The sequence below is a fragment of the Hylaeus volcanicus genome, chromosome 5, assembly GCF_026283585.1.
Source record: "Hylaeus volcanicus isolate JK05 chromosome 5, UHH_iyHylVolc1.0_haploid, whole genome shotgun sequence".
In the NCBI taxonomy this organism is placed as follows: domain Eukaryota; kingdom Metazoa; phylum Arthropoda; class Insecta; order Hymenoptera; family Colletidae; genus Hylaeus; species Hylaeus volcanicus.
Window position 1 is genome coordinate 13,908,927 of NC_071980.1, and position 19,591 is coordinate 13,928,517.

The window sequence follows — 19,591 nt, forward strand, 5'->3', positions numbered from 1 at the left end:
TAAACTGTACTGGATTCGTTCACTGCGAAAAAGGAAACGCTATAAAATCGGTGTTATTAAAACTTAGATTTAATTTATCCACGAGAAATCGTTAAGATTCGAGGCCAGGAAAGTATCTAATATTGCCTCCGCTTGAACCGAGCAATTTAATCAAGAATTTTTTATAAGAATTAAAAGTACTAATATGCGTAAATGGAAACAAGTTAATACCGAGTATAACCAGGTTGCTTGTGAAAGAAAATAAAGAAACGGAAACTGTTACCTTCTAATTTAATTTTACAGCAATTTCATTTCCAGGAGAAAAAGAAAGACCTCGTAATGGAAGTATTATAATGAGCTGAGTAATCTATTAATAATTGAACAAGTCCTTATGGTATCTTTTTAAAAACAGTATAACTAAAAATATATATATTGCAATGGAGCAATTCTAATTCTATTCTAATTATTATATTAGCGTTCGAGAAGAATTCATTTAATATTTATACCGATTTCCTATCTCATACTATGTTACAAAATGTCTATTTACAAGGCGCATTGAATTGTTGTCAATTTTCTTTTAATTGTTGTTTTTACCTATTAATTATTTGTGAATTTTTCTAAATTTTCTTTATACCCCTGATTTAACAAAAGTAGTAAAGTGTTAAAACGTTTGTCGATACGATTGACTCTTACAGTACTGTGTAAATGTCTTAGGTCATTAATTTGATGTATATTTGTTATTACGCTTTATATACTAGTGTATTATATATACTGTTACGTCCCAGCTTATCTGTGACTCTTTCTTGGGATCTTCGTCTTCAATTAAAGAGCTAAAGCTCACCTTAACTGTATTCGCTAACGGGAAAGAGCAATTCGGGATTGCAATGATTGTTTTCAAGGTTTAGCATTTAAATATATAAATAAATATGTATTGTTACAAAATAACGAGTTTATATTACAATATCGGTTTTGGGAAATCAAGTATACAATTATGTAGGTACGTTACCGCTTGTCGGTCTTACAGTTTGGTTGTACCAGCTATCTGTTGTGGTCCCAGGGCTGTGCTGTTGCAAGGATCTGTTTGTCGGCAACTATCACTCGCGACACGGGTCTCTACTAATTAACAACGGACTTTCCTCGGTAACGACGCGGCGCGCGTACGATTACTCTATCCGTGACTACAATAATTTAGTATTTGACGACCAAAGTGCGACGCTGAGTGCGTGTTCGATTGACGATAAAGGTTCGATGTGATCTTAACCGATTATACGTCGGACTTTCGTAGGTAACGACAACGCGTGAAGTTAACCTGTCCGCGACTACAAGATTTCGGTAATCACCACGATGAGAACGTACTGACAGCGGAATAAAAAAAGAGCGCCGTGGAGCGTGTCCACGGTTTTATACATATATTAGCTGATCCTCGCATGGCACGAGCCGCGTTCGAGAACCTTCGCTTCGGCATCCGTTGAAATCGGGAGGGGTCCCAAGTTAAGCGGATGTGCTGGCGTTGAGTGCTGACGCCTATTTCGCTGATTCGCAGATCGCACGATTCGGTTCCCGAGAAACGGTTTCCGAATCGTATGTCAAGCGCATTCGAAACAGTCTCAAGAGGCTGTTTCGTGTAATAAGGGTGTACCTTTTCATCGAACGCTTATTTCATAACTGACTGATATATATATATATATATATATATATATATATATATATTTTAGCATAAAACTTTTTATTATCGATTATTGTTTTAATATAATATAATATAATATAAATATAATAATAAAAATAATATATAATGGCGAAATATTTTTTTTAAGATAATATATGTAACATAGTAATATAAAATAATAAAGTAAAAGGTAGTACATGGATAAAATAAAAAAAATAAAAAATTGAGTAAAATATTAAATATAGTGAAAATATAGTTATATAAAATAATAACGATATTATTCGGGGCCTGGGGGAAGGGGCTGGGTTCTGTGCGACGGTACTTGTATGACGGGCCGCACCGCCAGCTCGACCCATGGTGTCGCAGCCATCGCTGCGATGCATTGCAGGCACTGATCCGGGTTGCCCCTGTTGAGTGCCCGTCTCCGGCACTCCAGACAGCGGGCCGCTGCATGGACCAGACGGCCTTCTCGCACCAGCCGATGTACGTGTGCTGGTGCGTATTCTCGTGCCTCCACTTCCGAGAAGGTCCAATGGCACCCATCACAGACGATGGTGCCATTGGGCCCCACCCAAGCTTGTCCCTGGATGCACTCCCTCCGCCTGAGGTTGTCCAGGATAGGCGGCTGGAGTGGTAAGTCGCGGCATTCGCGTGTCATCGAACACGGGCAAAGTGACTGTTTGATATTAAAGGAGGGAAAAGAAACTTAATTAGTTATGGGTTATTACTAGGGGGGCGTTGTTCTTTAATTATGTAGTTTCATTAAGATACATACCATTTCCTGGTACCAGTTACATACCATTTTTCTAATCTTTTACTTCGGTTCTTGTTGTTCACACAAAAAAAACTTTGATAATGGCGTGGTATAAACGTGCGATGGTTTATATAGGGTATGTTAGGTATGGATGGAGGTGGTAACGGTGAGTTCTGATTGGATTTTGACATTACGTCTTTACCTGTGCTGTCTAGTAGAGGTGGACATTCCTTATTTTTTCCGCGAGATCTGCTGCGAGTGCAGGCGGACTTCTTGGAATTGGTGGTATACAAAACGGTGGCGAGATCGTCGGTTGTATATAGGGTGATGCTAAATTTTCTGTTTTCCTATGTTTTAGTGTTCCCATCTCTATTTGTTCAGTTGGTTTCTTTGCTGTTATGTTGGGTTTTGAACAATGATTCTTATAAAATTTTATCACAACCCATATTATGCCAATTATGATAATTAGTATCCCTATCGAGGATATTCCATAGGTTGAATAGGATGTTAATCTTTGCATACGGTGATGTGTCGCTAAATTGTTTGCTTGTTGTTCGATTTCTAGTAAGGCAATGGATTTCTCGTTTATTTTATCATTTAATGGTCCTAGCGGTATTTCTTGTTGTTGATAATCGGATATTATTTGTATGTGATGAGGTGTAATCTGTGGTATCAGGTGCGTTATATTTAGGCTTGGTAGTTGTTTAAATGTCGAGTTTACTTTAGACGTTGTTTCTTCTGATGCAATCATTCTTGAATTATTTATTTGTGCCTGGCAATTCTTTTTTAGTTTCAAAATTCCTGGACCTTGTATCAGTTCATAGCCTGCGGCGCGGTAATTGCATTTAATTTGCACCGGTGTTTTCTCTTTGACAGAGTATAGCCATGTGTTTGTAGTTTTGAGTTGGTTGATAATTATGCCAGTTGATTTTAATGATCTTATGTTACAGTTTTTCCATTCTATGGTACGTTTTTGAATAAGAAGGTCGGTTTCACAAATTGGTGCTTCTTCTAGGCTGTATAATAGCAATGTAAGCTGACAGATGTATTTGGTGGGATGAATCTTACATCCTTGTATGAAGCTTTCCGTTGGCAAGAGATATTCCTTATGAGAGTCATCGATTGCGAGGTATGGGGTTTGTGGTACAATGAGAATGGCACTGGAAATGTTATGCGAAATTGGTAAAAAGGATGGTAATGGATGTAGCCGATATAGATTGAAGGGTGCTTTATCTAGGAGGGGAATTTCGATTGATATTAGCATTCTTCCATTTGAATATATTGTGCTGATTGTGATTATTCTATAAAATCTTTCTGATCGTAGTTCTGTTAGGGAGAGGGGAAATTCATATGGTGTTGATTGGTTAATACGGGTACATGTTAGTTCGAGTTGATCGGGTGACAATATAGCTGGGTGTAATATTCCTAATTTAGCAAACATTATTGCGTCTGTCAGTATTAGTAAGGCCTAAAGGTATTCGTCCACGTGCCTGGATATTTGATACGTCCAAGACGTTGTGGCTCTTTGTAACTCCATCTCTGTCTCGACTTTATCGAGTTTAAGGAGACCTGCTGTTAACTGTTTTATTCTGTTATCCATTATTAAGGAAGAATTCCTTAGTTTTATTAGGTCTCGATGAATGTCTTGGAATTCTGATCTAACAATGTGCGTCTGTTTTCCCAACAGTTCTGATAAGTGTTTTTGGTCTTTGTAAATTTTGTCTATTTCCTGGTTATAATATTTTGCGTCGTCCTCTGTAAGTGTTCCAAAAAGGGCGTTACTAATTGTACCGATAAATCCCAAAGGTGCTGATCTTCGTGATTTTGTGGCCATTGGTTTTGTTAGACTGTTACGTAAAAGTTGTTCGTACTGCTTTGCATCTGATAATTTTCGTGTTAAATCGATTCTAATTGTATCCGCAGGACAGTGTGTCCAGCTGTAATTGTCACAAAGTGTTTTGATTCTTTCCATTTGTGATAGAATAAGTGGCTTTGCGTCGAGAATATCTTGAACACCTATGGCTGTTACTACTTTCCATTTTGCGTGGAAAATCCTAACGGCGTAGTCGTCCACCTTCCTTATTCACTCTTCTTTTCTTTCCTTCCTTTCATCTCGCCACCGTAAGGCTAACTCTAAAGTGAATTCTCTCTCAGTCGATGAAAAGGGGCACCGGCAGGGCCGCATGTAACAATACATATAATAGAATTGTAACAAATTATTTAGATCTAGAGCAGAATGTAAAATTGAAAGTCATCTGAAAGTCCTGATTGAAATATTATTGAATACATCTGGGATTATTTGGACAGAACACGAAGAAAAAGAGAGCCAAAGAATGCAGATGAACTATGTTGTATGTTTGGTAGATGCTACCACTCTACCAAATTTCATTGCAATCGGTCAGTATCAACTCTGAGCCTTCCCTTGATAGACACATCCATTCGTACAGAATTTTATAACTAAACTTTCTAAATGCTATATTCAACATCTCAAAATATGAAAAAGTGTAATATACTCAAATACGCAAGTTTACCGATAGCAATACTCCTTCACTGTATTCAGTAATATTGTAGAAAGTAATAGAAAGGGATACAAGTAAAAATGAAACAAAAATATGTCATTTTCTAGTACTCTCAGCAAAAATCTCGCTGGAGGACCAAAAATGTGAAGAAGTAAATATGAAATGGAAGAAAAGGAGAACCTATTGAAGAGAAAACTGTAGCAGAGAGCTGAAGGTGAGGAAAGAAAATAGAAGCAGTGAACAAAAGAGGGAAGGGTGGAACTCGGGGTGAGAAAGTGAAAGAGGAACAGAAAATAAGGGAGGGTAAAATTAATAACAGAGAGACAGAGAGAAAAACGAAGAGATCTACGGAGGGAATTTTAAAGGGAAGGAAAAAAACGATTGCGGGAAGAAACGGGACAGATGTACACGGACCGCCGAAGAACCGAGAGAGTCAGACCGATGGTAGCTTTGTCTACGATGAACGGCAAATGGGGAAACGGTAACGTTGGAGGGACGACAATAGCTTATTGTGTGCAGGTAGGGTACGTGCTTCCAGCGTCTCCGCTGATATACAACCGCACCGACTACGTGGCAATGTCCGAAGCCAGAGTAGATCGCTAGCCGGGACTAAACCGGACTTCTCGGCGCGAGAGTCCTAATTAGCATGTTACACCGTTAATCTTGGAGAACCAGAGCCAGCCTCATAAGATGTTGGCACAATGCTCCCTTCAGCCTTGCGATAACAACGGAATTATTGTTGCGTCGCGTCAAACGTCTTTCCAGTTCAGATGTATGCCCTACTGTTGATATATCGGCCAATAAATGCTAAGGATGATTATTATGCATATTCTACAGTCTTATTTTTTAAGATAAAGGTAAGAGGTGTTCTGCTTTAGGTGGGCGAAAAATATTCCATTTACAGAAGTTTATTTTGTAGAAATTGGAAGGAGTACCTCTATGGGTTGAATTTTTTTGCAGATAACTTGCAAGGAATTTACTTTGACATTTCAGGTTGATTGTGCTATCAACTGTCGTCAATAGATAGCGGATCTTTATGCATTTATAGGAAATTTGAATATATAAGAAACTACAAAATGCAAACAATATGCAAGAATATAAAAAGATTGAAGGTAAAGTTCATGTTATAAAATTTGCAGAATAAAATAAATTCCTATTTGTGTTCAATTTTTGTAGGCATGTTCGCGAAGATTTTAGTTTGCATAAAGATCCCCAGTCTAGTCATCAATATTGTTATTGGTCATCTCAGAGACAATTTTGATCGTCTCGAATCATCTTGCGAAGAAACTAAAATTATTTGCTTGAAAGTTTGTATATTAGCATGTTACCTGAAAGTTACATAGGATCATAGAGGGTTAAGACAGAGCCAATTGCATAACATTAAGTAGTGATAAAACCACTTATTTATATTTTTTTCATTAGATATTTCTTTGCGATAAATATTGAGATGTCGGTTTTAATCGTATGTAGTTTCTGCTACAGGACTGAAACTAACAATAAGCAGTATGACGAATTCTTAGATGAGATAATATTTCGTTGGAACTGACACAGGATTTGTTAAAGAATGTTGAATGGTAACAAAATAGCACCACTTTGAATTATAAAGTTTGTTGTTTATTAACAATTTTCCATCGTCATTTTCCATCAGACACTATATTCTACCAATAATTATTGGTTAAGCAAATCGATTGAGTCATCACCGAGAAACTTTGCTTTCAGTGCCGAAAAAATATCTGAGAGAAACGCATTTAAAATTTGTTATTTTCCACATAACCTATGTATTCTAATTCGTTTATCATCCTAGAGATCCAAGTTGTCAAATAACTCGAAATACAATAGAAATGACTAACTAGTATGATCATGATACAATATTATTATTATGATTGGGAAAAGAGATAAATCTAAAAACAAATTAAAATGTCTAATATGTATTATAAAGGAACTTCATATAAATTGCGAAACTATAATTAAAAAATAGCCACTACTACAAATGTAAATTGATATAGTGGCTTCATTCGTTAACTATTATTTGAATACAATTTTGTCCATCTCTGATTCGAGAGAAACTCGCTTTTCCTGTGGATGTTGTAACCTACAGTCCGATACGTTACAATAGCGACGCCAGAGCATGCTCCCTCGCTGCTGGAACCTTGTTTACCATGCAACATGGTTAATCTTCGAAACCTAGAACGGCCACGAACCAGAAACAATGCTCATCCCAAATCTCGCGATACAGTAGGCTTTGTTGTTGCTTCACGCGTCAATACTCTGCCAGTTCCATTTGAATCTTCATTAAACGTATAGAAATTAGTTGATGGGTCAGGGATTAGATATGTAGCTCAGCATTAGATAACTCTAATTATAGAAACTATGTTTATTTGGAAAAGAAAGATTACGTTTAAGTAATGCTTCTTATTCTGTGTTTTGAACGATGGTGTGATGTGTTGGTTATCTCATCAGAAAAATTGTAATTCATGGTTAAAAATTCATTATTGCGTTTAAAATAAATGTAATAGACACAAACAGCCTAGACATTGGTATTTTATATGTTTAACACCTGCAAGTTATATTATTTATCTATATAAAATGTATCGTGTATCACTATATTCAGATATAAATATATATAACATTTTACGTTAAAATTGAGGTCAAACCTAAAATTTTATCTGCTCGTATACGTATAAAAAGACGAATTCTAATTGCATCACGCATCTATGTTAAAATAATTAGTAATCATAGAATAATCAATATAAAGTGTCACGAAATTTATTCTTCATTTTTAGATACAAAACATATTTAAACCTATCTTTAATCTCTAATCTACGAAATATTCACACATGCGATTCTATAAAAATATGAACTTTACAAAAATGACGAGACACATTGAGTAACTATTTTAATATTCTATCATACTTTGAAGCATATTGCAAATAATTTAAAAATAAAGAATAATATGTTTCAATTTTACTCCATTCCCCTTCTAGTCATTGTTTCAGCATTTTCTTTGATGTTAGTTTTTTAAGTTGGCCTGCTAATTCATCCCATAAATTTTCAATGGTATTCATGTTTAGAGATTATAGTAATGGACATAAAACTTTCAGGCAATCGTAAAGTAAATATTATAGCAATTTTTGTATAATATGCACTTCATGTTTTGAGTCGATAAAGCAATATAAACATTTTTTCAACTTTGTTTAGAAATTTACTTTATAAGAAACATTGTGAATTAAATACAACTTTATACTTTTTACTCGATTATTTAATCTTTCCGTAAATAAATATATTATACTCTAATTCAGGTCACATTTTACGAAAAAAGTTTCCCTGTGGTAATTATAAAACAAAAGGTAAATTCTGCGCGATTGGTCCGTGTACTTTGAAATTTATTCTAATTTAAAACGAGCGGAGTAATGCGATCGCCGGCACCGTTCCGTAGGTAACGGAATTTGAATTATCCTGCATAAAACCGTGCAGTTACATTGCAAGGATATCCCGATCGAAGGCAAGTTTCAATTCAGATCAACGTGCACGCAATACCCCTGCAATTAACGGGTGTTATTACCAACTGTTATTGTGCTGGAAACGCTGTCGTGTTTCGCGTGCGCCGAACCAAAATGCTCCGAATTATTTCGTACGTGTCCTTCGCGAGATGCATGTATGTATGGATGTATACACGTTGCCCGGGTGATGTACCATCATCGTGTTACGAAATGTCTACAGTCGAATTTGAAATTTAGCGACGTAATACAAATTTATGGAATACAGTGGCCGGGAGATGATGTATCAGCACGCAATAGCGGGGACACAGATCCATATTTAGCGCGAAGGATATGCATCGATGCTTCGTCGTCGCACGTGTCACAGGGTAAACGTCATCCATTCATCATGTTTCCAACATTCCAGGAACAATTTGTGAATTAAATCGCGCTGACTGCACTATTTTCAGCTACCGGAACGTGCGTCGACATCGACGTATCGATTTTTACAGGAAAAGTGAAGTTTCGTCGCGTTTTCGCTAAAAATTGTGATAATTATCCCGTAACATGGATGGGATGAATTTTATTCGAGTAATGTACGACTAAAGAAAACTCTCTGCAACAATTTATTCGCTTCAGGTAGTCAAAGGAACAGTTATTCGGAGGTTCTATTCACTCAGAATCCAATGTAAGTTTATTGCGTAATTCAGATTATAATTTTTGTTGGTCACGTTTCTAAATATTTCTAAATATTTCTTAATAAATAGAAAGTAAGAGTGTTCTTCATATTTTCCTGAGTTATAAATTCTACTCTAAAGTCTCTAAACTCTAAACTCTAAACTCTAGTAATTATCAAGATTTACTAAGAAAATTCTCATAAAACATTCATCAACAAACGATCAACACAATGTATAAATTTGAAATGATTATAGTTATTATTTATTTCGTTATCTCCAATAACTTTAAAGCAAACATTTTATAAACTGCACTAAATGAATACACTTAATGCAATTTGTATGATATGTATGATTTTTTAAAATAATTTTTTGAAATTATTGGGCAGATACATGGAAATCGGTGATGTGGTGTCGAGCATTTTGAAGAAGGATTTTTATTATGTGACGATAATGCTTTTTCTACGGTGTATATAATTTTACAGATAATAATTACTTTATTAGTAACAATTACAATGAACGAGCCTTCATTTTTTACTCTAGGACAAGTTAATGGAACTAAAGGAACAGTATTATCGGAGAAAGATTAAATATTTACCCGGAGTCAGAGATGGGAGTATTCATATTTATGAATATGAATAAATTCACATCATGCGGATTTGTGAATATGAATAAATTTTTGAATATAAATGTGAATAACGAGTTATTCACCAATAAAAATGTGAATAACGCGTTCATAGAGATGGGAGTATTAAAATGTGAATAACATGTTATTCACATTTTTATTCATAAATTTATTCATATTCACATTCCCAAATCCGCATAATGTGAATTTATTCATATTCATAAATATGAATACTCCCATCTCTGACAGGAGTATTTCACTTTCTCCAACGGAAGTATTAAACGAACTTACAAAATAAGATGAATTTAAAAATTCTTTTATAAGAAATAATGATAAATAAACAGATATCCTTCGTAAAATTATGTTTAGCGTAAACTGTAGATTTCCTAAGGGTGCAAGGTTATACAGAGACTAACAATTAAAATTTCTGGGCTCGGCTACTCGTACCGGGTATAGTGTTTTTATTACACGAGTAAGAAAGGGATGGTTCATGCGTTACAATCGAATAACCGTTCTTCAGAAAAATCAAATGCAGCCAGGTACGCGCACGTTTCAGTGAACACTTGCGACTTTATTCATAGAGTGCGCGTCCTATTTTCTACGGATTCCTTTGTCCTCTGTTTGCACGATATTTCAAGGACGCGTGGTACATTGATTCGGAATCGTTACGTTATGCGGGACGTATTTCTCCTAAGCGAGCCACGGTCGCAACGAGGACTCCGATACCGATGCAGAACGTATCGAAGATTGATGTTGTTTTTATATGAACATCCCCGTTGTATTGATACGGTATTCAGGAGCGGCGCAATGATAGATCGTTATAACGCGAATTCTGCGCATCATCGCGCTTTCATGTCGGTTCTCCGCTTTTATGCAATCGTTACATCCTACTTACACGGGGACGGTATTATCGCTGAGCGATGGTTACGTTTCGCTTGACACGAGGCGACGCCGTTATTTATCATCTAGGGCAGGGATTCTCATCGGGGGCCACGTGACCGCTCCCTTCAGTTGCGTAACACTATATCTCGTCAACCTCTGGGAAAGGTGTGAAAAAAAAAATGTCACTGTACAACGAAAGTCACAATATGGTGCAGATCTAGCCTTCGCCAATAGATTTAGAATTTTTTTTCCTGCCTGTGGACAGTTTTCCGTAAGTTAGGCTTAAATAAGCCTCTACAGAGTACACGTAGCGTCGTGCAATTAAGGAACACTATACAGGGTGGTCCACGCAATTGTTTCAAGTCATAACTCCGTTATTATTGCATTTACAAAAAAATGCCAAAGGAGAAGGATAACTGGTTCGAAGAGCACTACATCTGAAGGCCTTTATATTTTTTTTAGATGCATCAGTGCATATGCAATTAACAATTGCATCATTTCTTTAAATTGAAATGCATATTTTTTTTTACACAGATCGATTTTTCTCTTGGTTCTACGTAAAAAATGATTAGGGTACCATGGGAAAAAAATGATTAGTTCTCGAGATATTTTCAAAAAATATTTTTATTGAAGGAGATGCTCAAACGCAACTTCCTCCTTTGGCATTTTTTCATAAATGCAATAATAACGGAGTTATGACTTGAAACAATTGCGTGGACCACCCTGTATTCTTTAAGTTTACTTATTTCAACGTATACGCGAATCCACGTGCTACATTATGTAAAGTGTGATTGTTATTAATTATAATAAAGATTATTATCTCCAACAAAATAAAAACCCACTGAGTGGACCACGAAAATATTCGCAATAACAGAGAAAGTTTGCCTAATCTGAATCGCTACTATTAGGAGTATGCAAAAGTTTTCATCAAGCTGTATAATATTTTTTAAACAAAATATTTTCCATCATTTTCTATTACCGCGATGGAAAATCTCCATATTTTTCGAGTTGATTTTTCGAAATTTGATAGCATTTTGAAATCATTTGTCAGAAAGTTTGTGTTACATAGAACGAAACGGGAATTTGATTGTGCTAAATTTTACGAGTGTGTAAGTATTTCGATTAATTATATTGTATGTATAGATTTTTAACAATAAACGAATTTGGGCAAAAATCTATGACTATGTTGATAAATGATTGAAATTAGTACAATAATTCCATTTATTGCATATTGCAATTGCATTTATTGCACATAATTTGTTAGGCAACAATTAATAATTGTAAACTCTTTGTCGTGATATTAAGACTACGTCGCCGCCGCTTGCTTTACCAACCTACGAAGTAACATATTTGCATACTTCATGTATTCATGACGTAATGTAGTCTGTTCTTAACAAGATTGCGGATATTCGCGTAAATGCACATCTCATATGCAAATATGCAATATATATGCACTAATATGCAGAATTTACACAAGTTTGCAATATATGTAGATGCACTTATACGCTGGATGTGTGTATATGTAGTTATCGTCACCATCGTCATTGTACATGGTCGTCGTCTAATCGAACCTTTGATTTGTTAATGAATAAATGATTGTTTGTAGTCCGGTCAATTTGACAATGGCACTCCATGTACATAAACCTGACGAGGGGCAAACAGTTCGTGTAACCGGATAAGGTACATATGTATAATAGGAGTTTACCAATTATCCCCACTACTTGTAACTATTTCTATCGCGATGGACCACTAGTCTTAGAAACACTTTTTTTTAATTAAATGTAACAATATTTTACGTGGAACCAAATTGAATAATCCATGAAACAATTGTATATAGTTCATATGTGTGTGCGTCGCAGCGTCGACAGTTTTTAGCGACGATTAAACGACGCGTGGAATCAATTAGGATTCCTGAATAAATGGATATAAGTGGACTGTAACTTAGAGAAAAATGTTGGATGTGAGATTGTGTTTTAACTAAACAAACTTTATTCGGACGTTGTGGTGTGAAGACTGGTTAGAGACGGAATGAATGCGCTTCTGCCTACAGTCGAAGTAGGCGTATAATTTTTGTGTGTTAAGGGTGAGGGAAAACAGTTTCTGATTGGTCTATTGGTTGGCTAAAATTCGAGTGGAAATGTCAAATTACAGTGACGTGAACAGAAGGTCTGGATTTTCCAAGTTGACCGTAGCAAGTAATAAAGCCAAGCAATACCTCGACGTAAGAAATGCACAACAAAGACTCTACTGCTAAGGCTAAAGGTTCTGGCGACCAGATGTGAATAGTAATAAACGAAATGATTCGACGGTACGTACCGATTCCTTGGGTCTTTATTGCTGCTACAGGTAAAGGGCCTAACATCATATGAGAACTGTAAACACAATTTTGAAAACGGTCATTTGACCTGTCGTAGCAGGTTTAGTGTTAATTAATTTAATCATACTTTCAGCCCATTATTTGAGTTGTACCAATATTTCAGTCTTTATGTACTGGGAAATGACTTGCGAAGACAGTAATTTCATCAAGCTTGGTAAATAAATTGTTTATTGGGTCAAAGAGTAATAAAATAATTTTTTAGAAAAAAAATTTAACCGACTTCAAAAAAGGTACAGTAAATAGTATGAAATAATTTCTATTTAATTTATATGAATACGCACTAGCTTTAGATATAATTGCTTAAAAGTATGGGAAAATGCAGTGAAAAGTGTGAAATAATTTCTATTTAAATTGCGTTGTTATTCACCATCGTTTGATGAATTTGGTTAAATTATTAAATACATCATATTAAATGTAATGCACCTTTTTCGGAGGCGGCGCAGATGTAAAAACTTTTTAATTCCGGTTTGGGTTAGCTTTTGGTAGAGGCAGCAATATTGAATGCTGTCAATGTATACATGTTTATTGTCTATGTGAAATTAATAGTTAATGTATATAGTATGTACACGGAAGTATAGTTTGAGTAGATTTGGGGCTTTTTTCGAGGGGAGGGGCGGCAATATTGATTACTGCTAATGTATAAACTCTCCCCATGGAAATACTGTATGAATAGGTTTGGGATAGTATTTGGTGGGAGCGGCGATATTGAATAGTGTTAATGAATATGATGTCAAAGTGGATGTAATGATAGCAATAAATAAAGATCATATTTTTTGTTTCTCCGACAGAAAGTTAAACCAAGTTTAGCAATTTTTAATATACTTAATTCTAAATTTTGCGCCGCCTCCGAAAAAGGTGCATTGCATTTAATATGATGTATTTAATAATTTAACTAAATTCATCGAACGATGGTGAATAACAATGCAGTTTAAATAGAAATTATTTCACACTTTTCACTGCATTTTCCCATACTTTTAAGCAATTATATCTAAAGCTAGTGCGTATTCATATAAATTAACTAGAAATTATTTCATACTATTCACTGTACCTTTTTTGAAGTCGGTTAAATTTTTTTTCCAAAAAATTATTTTATTTCACTCTTTTTAGTGGCAATCTATAACCAATAGGTTTCATGCAATAACAACAGTTATGAGCAATATACAGGAGGACCCAAAAACGTTGGAGGTCCTTGAAAAGACTTGTTCCGCGGGGGAGGGGGGGTTGAAACAACTTTCCTTAGGGAAAATGTTGCTCGAGACTTCATTAAGGAGATATTCCAGAAACAGAAACTCCCAACCAATGCCGATGGAGCGCCTGCGGAGCCTACGCTACCGGCGGTTAAAAATGAGATCTACATATATTTGCTATTATTTGATAAACTCGAAGTATTAATACAAAATATACGATTCTGTTGTGGATCTGGATAGGCACATGACTTTTCTTATAAATGAACACTACCCCTTGTTTATGTAGTATAATTATTATTAGAATATTATATGGTTATAAATATCTAGAGACGCGGTAGCGTCTCGGTGCCAAGTACATGAAAAATTATCCGTCACCACATATATACTGCCGTTGGAGCTACCACGTATCTTTTACAGGAGAGATGGTCCATTCAAACCTAACCTGAAACTTCTTTCATGAATATCTCAACACTCCTGCAATATTTTCTAAATTTAAAAACATTATTCTAATGTAAACCGCATATAAGCTTTCGAGTAAAACCAAAATCAATAAGATCGGTCCACGTACAACTGAGATATCGTAATATCATGTCATGAATCTGTCAGAAACGGTATTTTTCGTATGATTTTCCCGTCGTCAACCCTTAGCCAATAGGAGCTAAGCAAAAGCCGAGCTAAGCAAAAGCCTGACCACGCCAAGCATTTGACTTCCAGGCCGCGGAAATCTAGGCAAATCATCTGGCAGCTCATTTCGATTTCACATATTTTTCTACTTTCTTGTAGTTTTTTATGGGGTGTGTATTACAGAAAACATTATTCGACTGTGTGGCAATCTATCTCGTCGATCTTTTTGCACGCGCGTATTCGCGGTTCTCTTGTATATTCGCATATCGCGTCACACGTGTAGTATCATTTCTATCGGCAAGGTAAATTCTTACAGATTCATATAATAATGTCCTGATTATATAGTTACCTATCAGATCCGCTGATCAATTATCATTTCTGCATACTACAGACTTCTTCGAATTTTATCCTTTCAAAGAGAGACAAAGCAAACGTGGAGAATCATGCTTATGAATTTATGCACACTTTACTTTTAGATGTTTCTGTAGCCAGAGAACAACTTCAATCAGTATCTATATGTGTCGCGAAAATTGAGCAATGACAAAAAGATAGGTTTATGTTATAAAATTAACAATTTTATTGCTAATATTTACTTGTTTGCTTAACATAAACATTACATACACATACATAAACAATTAGTAACAAAATAACTGTCTTTTAGGCAGCACGGAAACGAGCCATTTGTCTAATGTCAGCATATGGTTATAACTAGACTGCGGATTTTTATGCAAAATAAAATTTTGGCAAACGTACCTACAAAAATTGATCCAAAATAGGAATTTATTTTATTCTGCAAATATTATAATATGAACTTCACTCTCAATATTTTTTATATTCTTGCATACTGTGCGCATTTTTTAGTTTCTTGCACATTCAAATGTCCTATAAATGCATAAAAATCCGCAGTCTAGTTATAACATTAAATAATTGGCACTTACACCACTCGATAGCTAGGTGAATTCGGACGTTATCATCGCACATAAATAAATTGTGTATGTGAAATGATAAATTGTTTCAACCAGTGCATACGGGGATGCATGAATTCATTTCAAATTATTCATACTTTTTATTTGTTCATTTTATCTCGGCCTGGCCTCAAAATATTCAAAATATCTTGAAACTTGTGAATATGTTTTCTTAATTAAATGTAACAATATTTTACGTGGAACCAAATTGAATAATGCATGAAACAATTGTATATAGTTCATATAAGGACTGTGAACATAATTTTTAGTTTTCACTAAAATTACAGCTTAAATAGACAATGTTCTGCTACTTCTTCATGACGAGTATACTCGTCAAACACAGCTAGTTAAGAAACTGATGAAGAAACTGGTTAAGAAACCGGAAACACGCTATTTAGCAACGACCAGAGATGGTCTCGTTCATTTTTTACCTTATGGACCAGCCAGGTATCCCAATGCAAAAGCCTCAGATCCAAGCGGTCATCGCGTTCATCTGAAATCCGACTCGCTCCCCTTTAAAGAGTTTCCGCGATAATCGCGGCCTGGTAACATGCACGCCACCCCCAGGTCTCCTTCTATTTATCTTATTTTTTGCGGAGCACCGTCCAGGTCCAAACGACTCCAGCACCGAGTGAGTAATTATTCAAACAAGTAGAGTTGCAAACCGCCGGCGTTGCTATCGTCCCTCCTTGCTCCTCTAGCCCGGACCAGAGAACGAAGGGTGCATTCGGCGGAATGGAAGGGTCCAAGGGGATGCCAGGGGATACCGGGACGTCTGAGTTGTATATAGGCAAACAGTGGCGCACACGTGATAAAGTTGGAGGAAGTAAGTTACAGTTATACCGGCTAACCTCGCGAATGAAGAGTTATGCCGAGCTTCCTCCCTCCCGACTTACCGACTGGCTCAGCAGGGATTAAAACACCGCTAACACGGGCCTGGGCCTCACCTTCGGCTCGAAGCCTGCAATGGCGACCATATTACGAGCTGGCTGCCACGATAATAACACACCCGGCTAATTTCGCCAAGTCTCTCGTTGCTCATGCGGGATAATATGGCTGCTTGAGTGCTCGCGGAGACACCTCGAGTTTCCATCTTTCCTCGCTCGGATCTCTCGCGATAGAAGGTCCTCCACACAGGGTTTTAACCCTATGAAATACCCTTACTAGGAAACAAACGTACGCTGTCGATCAATTTCTCAGAATTGAACGGCTCAACAAAGTCTGATGGCACGTTTCGATAGTTGAATCAGAAGAGTGTCAAGGATTAAAAATTAGGTTGTCTACATTGGTCACATTTCTTGTTAGTAGGTTAGAGTGAACTGGTATGAATCGAAAATTTGACAGTTTGCAAAGTATAAATTCCATGTTTTTTATAACTTCTTTAATTTGACGTATCGCAGTTGCAATGGGATAGCTAAAGAGTTAGAGCAATTGGCGATTAAGTTTAGAAAATAATTTACTTAATCACCTATTGGCAAGGTGACTTTGTAGATTGAAATTTTAGATTAGTCCAAGGTGTAGTCAAAAGAGAATCCATTGGTACCTGATGGCCAGCGAGCTGTAGGTTTCATTCTTTGGAACTCGAAGTCCCAATAAAATGATTGTCGTTGAGGCAAAGGTGACCTGATTCTCAAATTTCAAATTAGAGATCTCATTTTCGAAGTCAATCTAAGCTTATAACATTCGTGGCAATAGAATGCTAAGAAATCATCTCGAGTTGCTGGTAGATACCAGAAAAAAAGGTCTCAAGTGCAAAGGGTTAAATTCTGGGCACATCTAAGCAATGCAGTCTATCTTTTGAAAGAAAAACGGTGAAAGCCTCGACAGTAGAACGTAAGCTAAAACTTACATTTGATTCAGGATAAAACTCTTTATGTATAGTTCCAAGACTAACTTTTTCATTAAATGTCTATCTTAATACCTTAAACTGCATAAGTTATCCTTTTGTAAACAGAAACTTTCTCCCTTTCTTTGTTGAATATTAAACACATTTTAGCGAAAGGGAAGATGAGTTTTATTTTATTTTAGTCACGATTCTAGTCTTTTCGATTTGCTACCGATAACGTGACTTTGTATAAGTAACAAGTTCAGTAAGATCCTTGAAGGAATTTCTTGTAAGAAGTATCAAATGCAACTCGCTATCCAGGTCAAGGAAGGACAAACTTTTTCTGAAAAGTGACGTATGGTACAAATTTTATGCTTTTCGGACTAATACGAAATAATATGAAGAAAAGTATCCAAATAATTCTGTACAAGATATCTCATTTAACTTGAGTACTTTAAACATCTCTGCTGCTAGTGATGACGCGAAGATATATATAAGGGAAGAAAAATGTTTGGTTCGAAGGAGCAAATATTATATTAGACCGAAAAGTAATGTCGTTTCTTTTACATTAAATTCAAACTTTCCAATAAATTTCTATCTTTAATTCATTATATAATCGCCCTCATTGTCAGCAGCCTTTTGTCATCTAGTGTGCAAGGTTTCAATGCCAGAAAAATCAACGAGCTGATAAATGATAAACAAGTATTTAAGATGGCGAAAACGACATTACTTTCCAGTCCACCTAATAATTGACAAATTTTTGTTTTCGAGGTCATTGGTGTTTTTTGTGTGTCACTGTTTCTCACAATCAGAAGAGACAGCAGGAAGACCTCCCAAATGTTTACGAAGATATTCTATAAACAAAGATTCGAATACGAATGATTATTCGCCATATGTTCTGTTTCACACAGAGTCGTTCAACCGTCTTGATCTTTCGAGAGCCTGTCGTTAACCAAATAGCGACAAATCAGCTGTTCCGAAAACTCAATATATCGATTGGACGTTGACACGGCTAACCAGACAAAGACAGAATTACTATATTTCTCGTTTCACTCATGTTGAATTTATTTGTCTTAACCCATTGACAGGGTTCCCCGCATACTTGAATGCAATTCACTCGATTTCCTCCTCTTTTCTCAAGAGGGGTCAACGAAATAATCGAATCGAGCTGCAGTTGTTCAGTTTTTCAAAGACCTTTGACCGAAAACGATCGAGCTCATCAGACACGGTTCTGATCAAAAAGTTTTCGTGTTAAGGTAAACAGACGCGATATCAGACACGGTTCTGAATTAAAATCACGTATCAATTGGTCGTTAGAATCCTTGATATTTGGCTTATTCTAATTGTACAGCATTCAACGTAAGATTGATTGACTGAGGTCGATCATCGAGACTTCGTCAACCATCTTCGTTTTCCATAATCAATCAGTCGAATAGTGCCGAATAATCTTTGGATTCAGCCAATTGATGTATCGAATTACTAATGATTAGTCGAATAGAGTTCAACACGGAACTCAACCAATTATTTATCGTTCTCGACGTGCGTTGGTCGAAAAAGAGTCGTAATATCGAGACTCAACCAATCGTCATGATTTCGAAATTCATACATCAATAAAACGACGCGTCTAGGGCAGGAATTCTCAGATGGAGCCCTACCGATGAGTCTACTGACAATTTCGAGACGAAACGCACGCACTCCGTAAATTCGATCCATTTGAATCAATCACTCAATATTAATTTGGCGAGTGATAATCCGATTGTTTGTATCTTTTAAAAAATTTCAGAAGTAAAAGTATGCAACACCATACTAGTACTTTAATAGTAGTCAAGAAATGTTGTAACTTAACGACAAATACTGCACCCTACGAAAATCTTCGGGTCGTAAATCTGAAAGCGAAGTACTCAGGCAGGCTATCGACTTTCCGTCGAATGCGAGTTTGTAGAGGTCGGATTGCCGGGTAGTAAAAAGTATTGTTCTATAGTTGAGGAACGATCGACTAGGCATGGCCCGTTCCCCACCAAATCGATCGCTTTTGTAC

The 19,591-nt window shown here is 36.1% G+C and overlaps 2 protein-coding genes across 4 annotated transcripts in view; one reads left to right on the forward strand and one right to left on the reverse strand.

Moving 5' to 3' along the window:
* The window catches only part of LOC128876107 (E3 ubiquitin-protein ligase MIB1), a 421,765-nt gene that overhangs the window by 381,530 nt on the left and 20,644 nt on the right, over positions 1-19,591 (forward strand). The gene's annotated exons all lie outside the window — the stretch shown is intronic.
* LOC128876109 (uncharacterized) lies at positions 1,695-4,331 on the reverse strand. Of its 3 annotated transcripts, none has more exons than XR_008456948.1 (2): positions 2,421-4,331; positions 1,695-2,321 (listed from the first exon to the last, which is right to left on the reverse strand). XR_008456948.1 is itself a non-coding variant. In XM_054122210.1 (2 exons), exons 1-2 carry the CDS (start codon positions 2,445-2,447, stop codon positions 1,923-1,925), a joined length of 426 nt encoding a protein of 141 aa, XP_053978185.1. In that variant the 5' UTR covers positions 2,448-2,654; the 3' UTR covers positions 1,695-1,922. The 3 variants fall into 3 exon arrangements, 1 of the variants encoding a protein (XP_053978185.1); XR_008456949.1 differs by having other exon boundaries at positions 2,445-2,482; XM_054122210.1 differs by having other exon boundaries at positions 2,421-2,654.

Excerpts from the sequence above, each read along its gene's own strand:
- LOC128876109 (XM_054122210.1), bottom strand. The coding sequence starts at position 2,447 with ATGGTATGTAACTGGTACCAGGAAATG. Across the intron at positions 2,322-2,420 it reads GTAACTGGTACCAGGAAATG|TCACTTTGCCCGTGTTCGAT; the intron begins GTATGTATCTTA and ends AATATCAAACAG.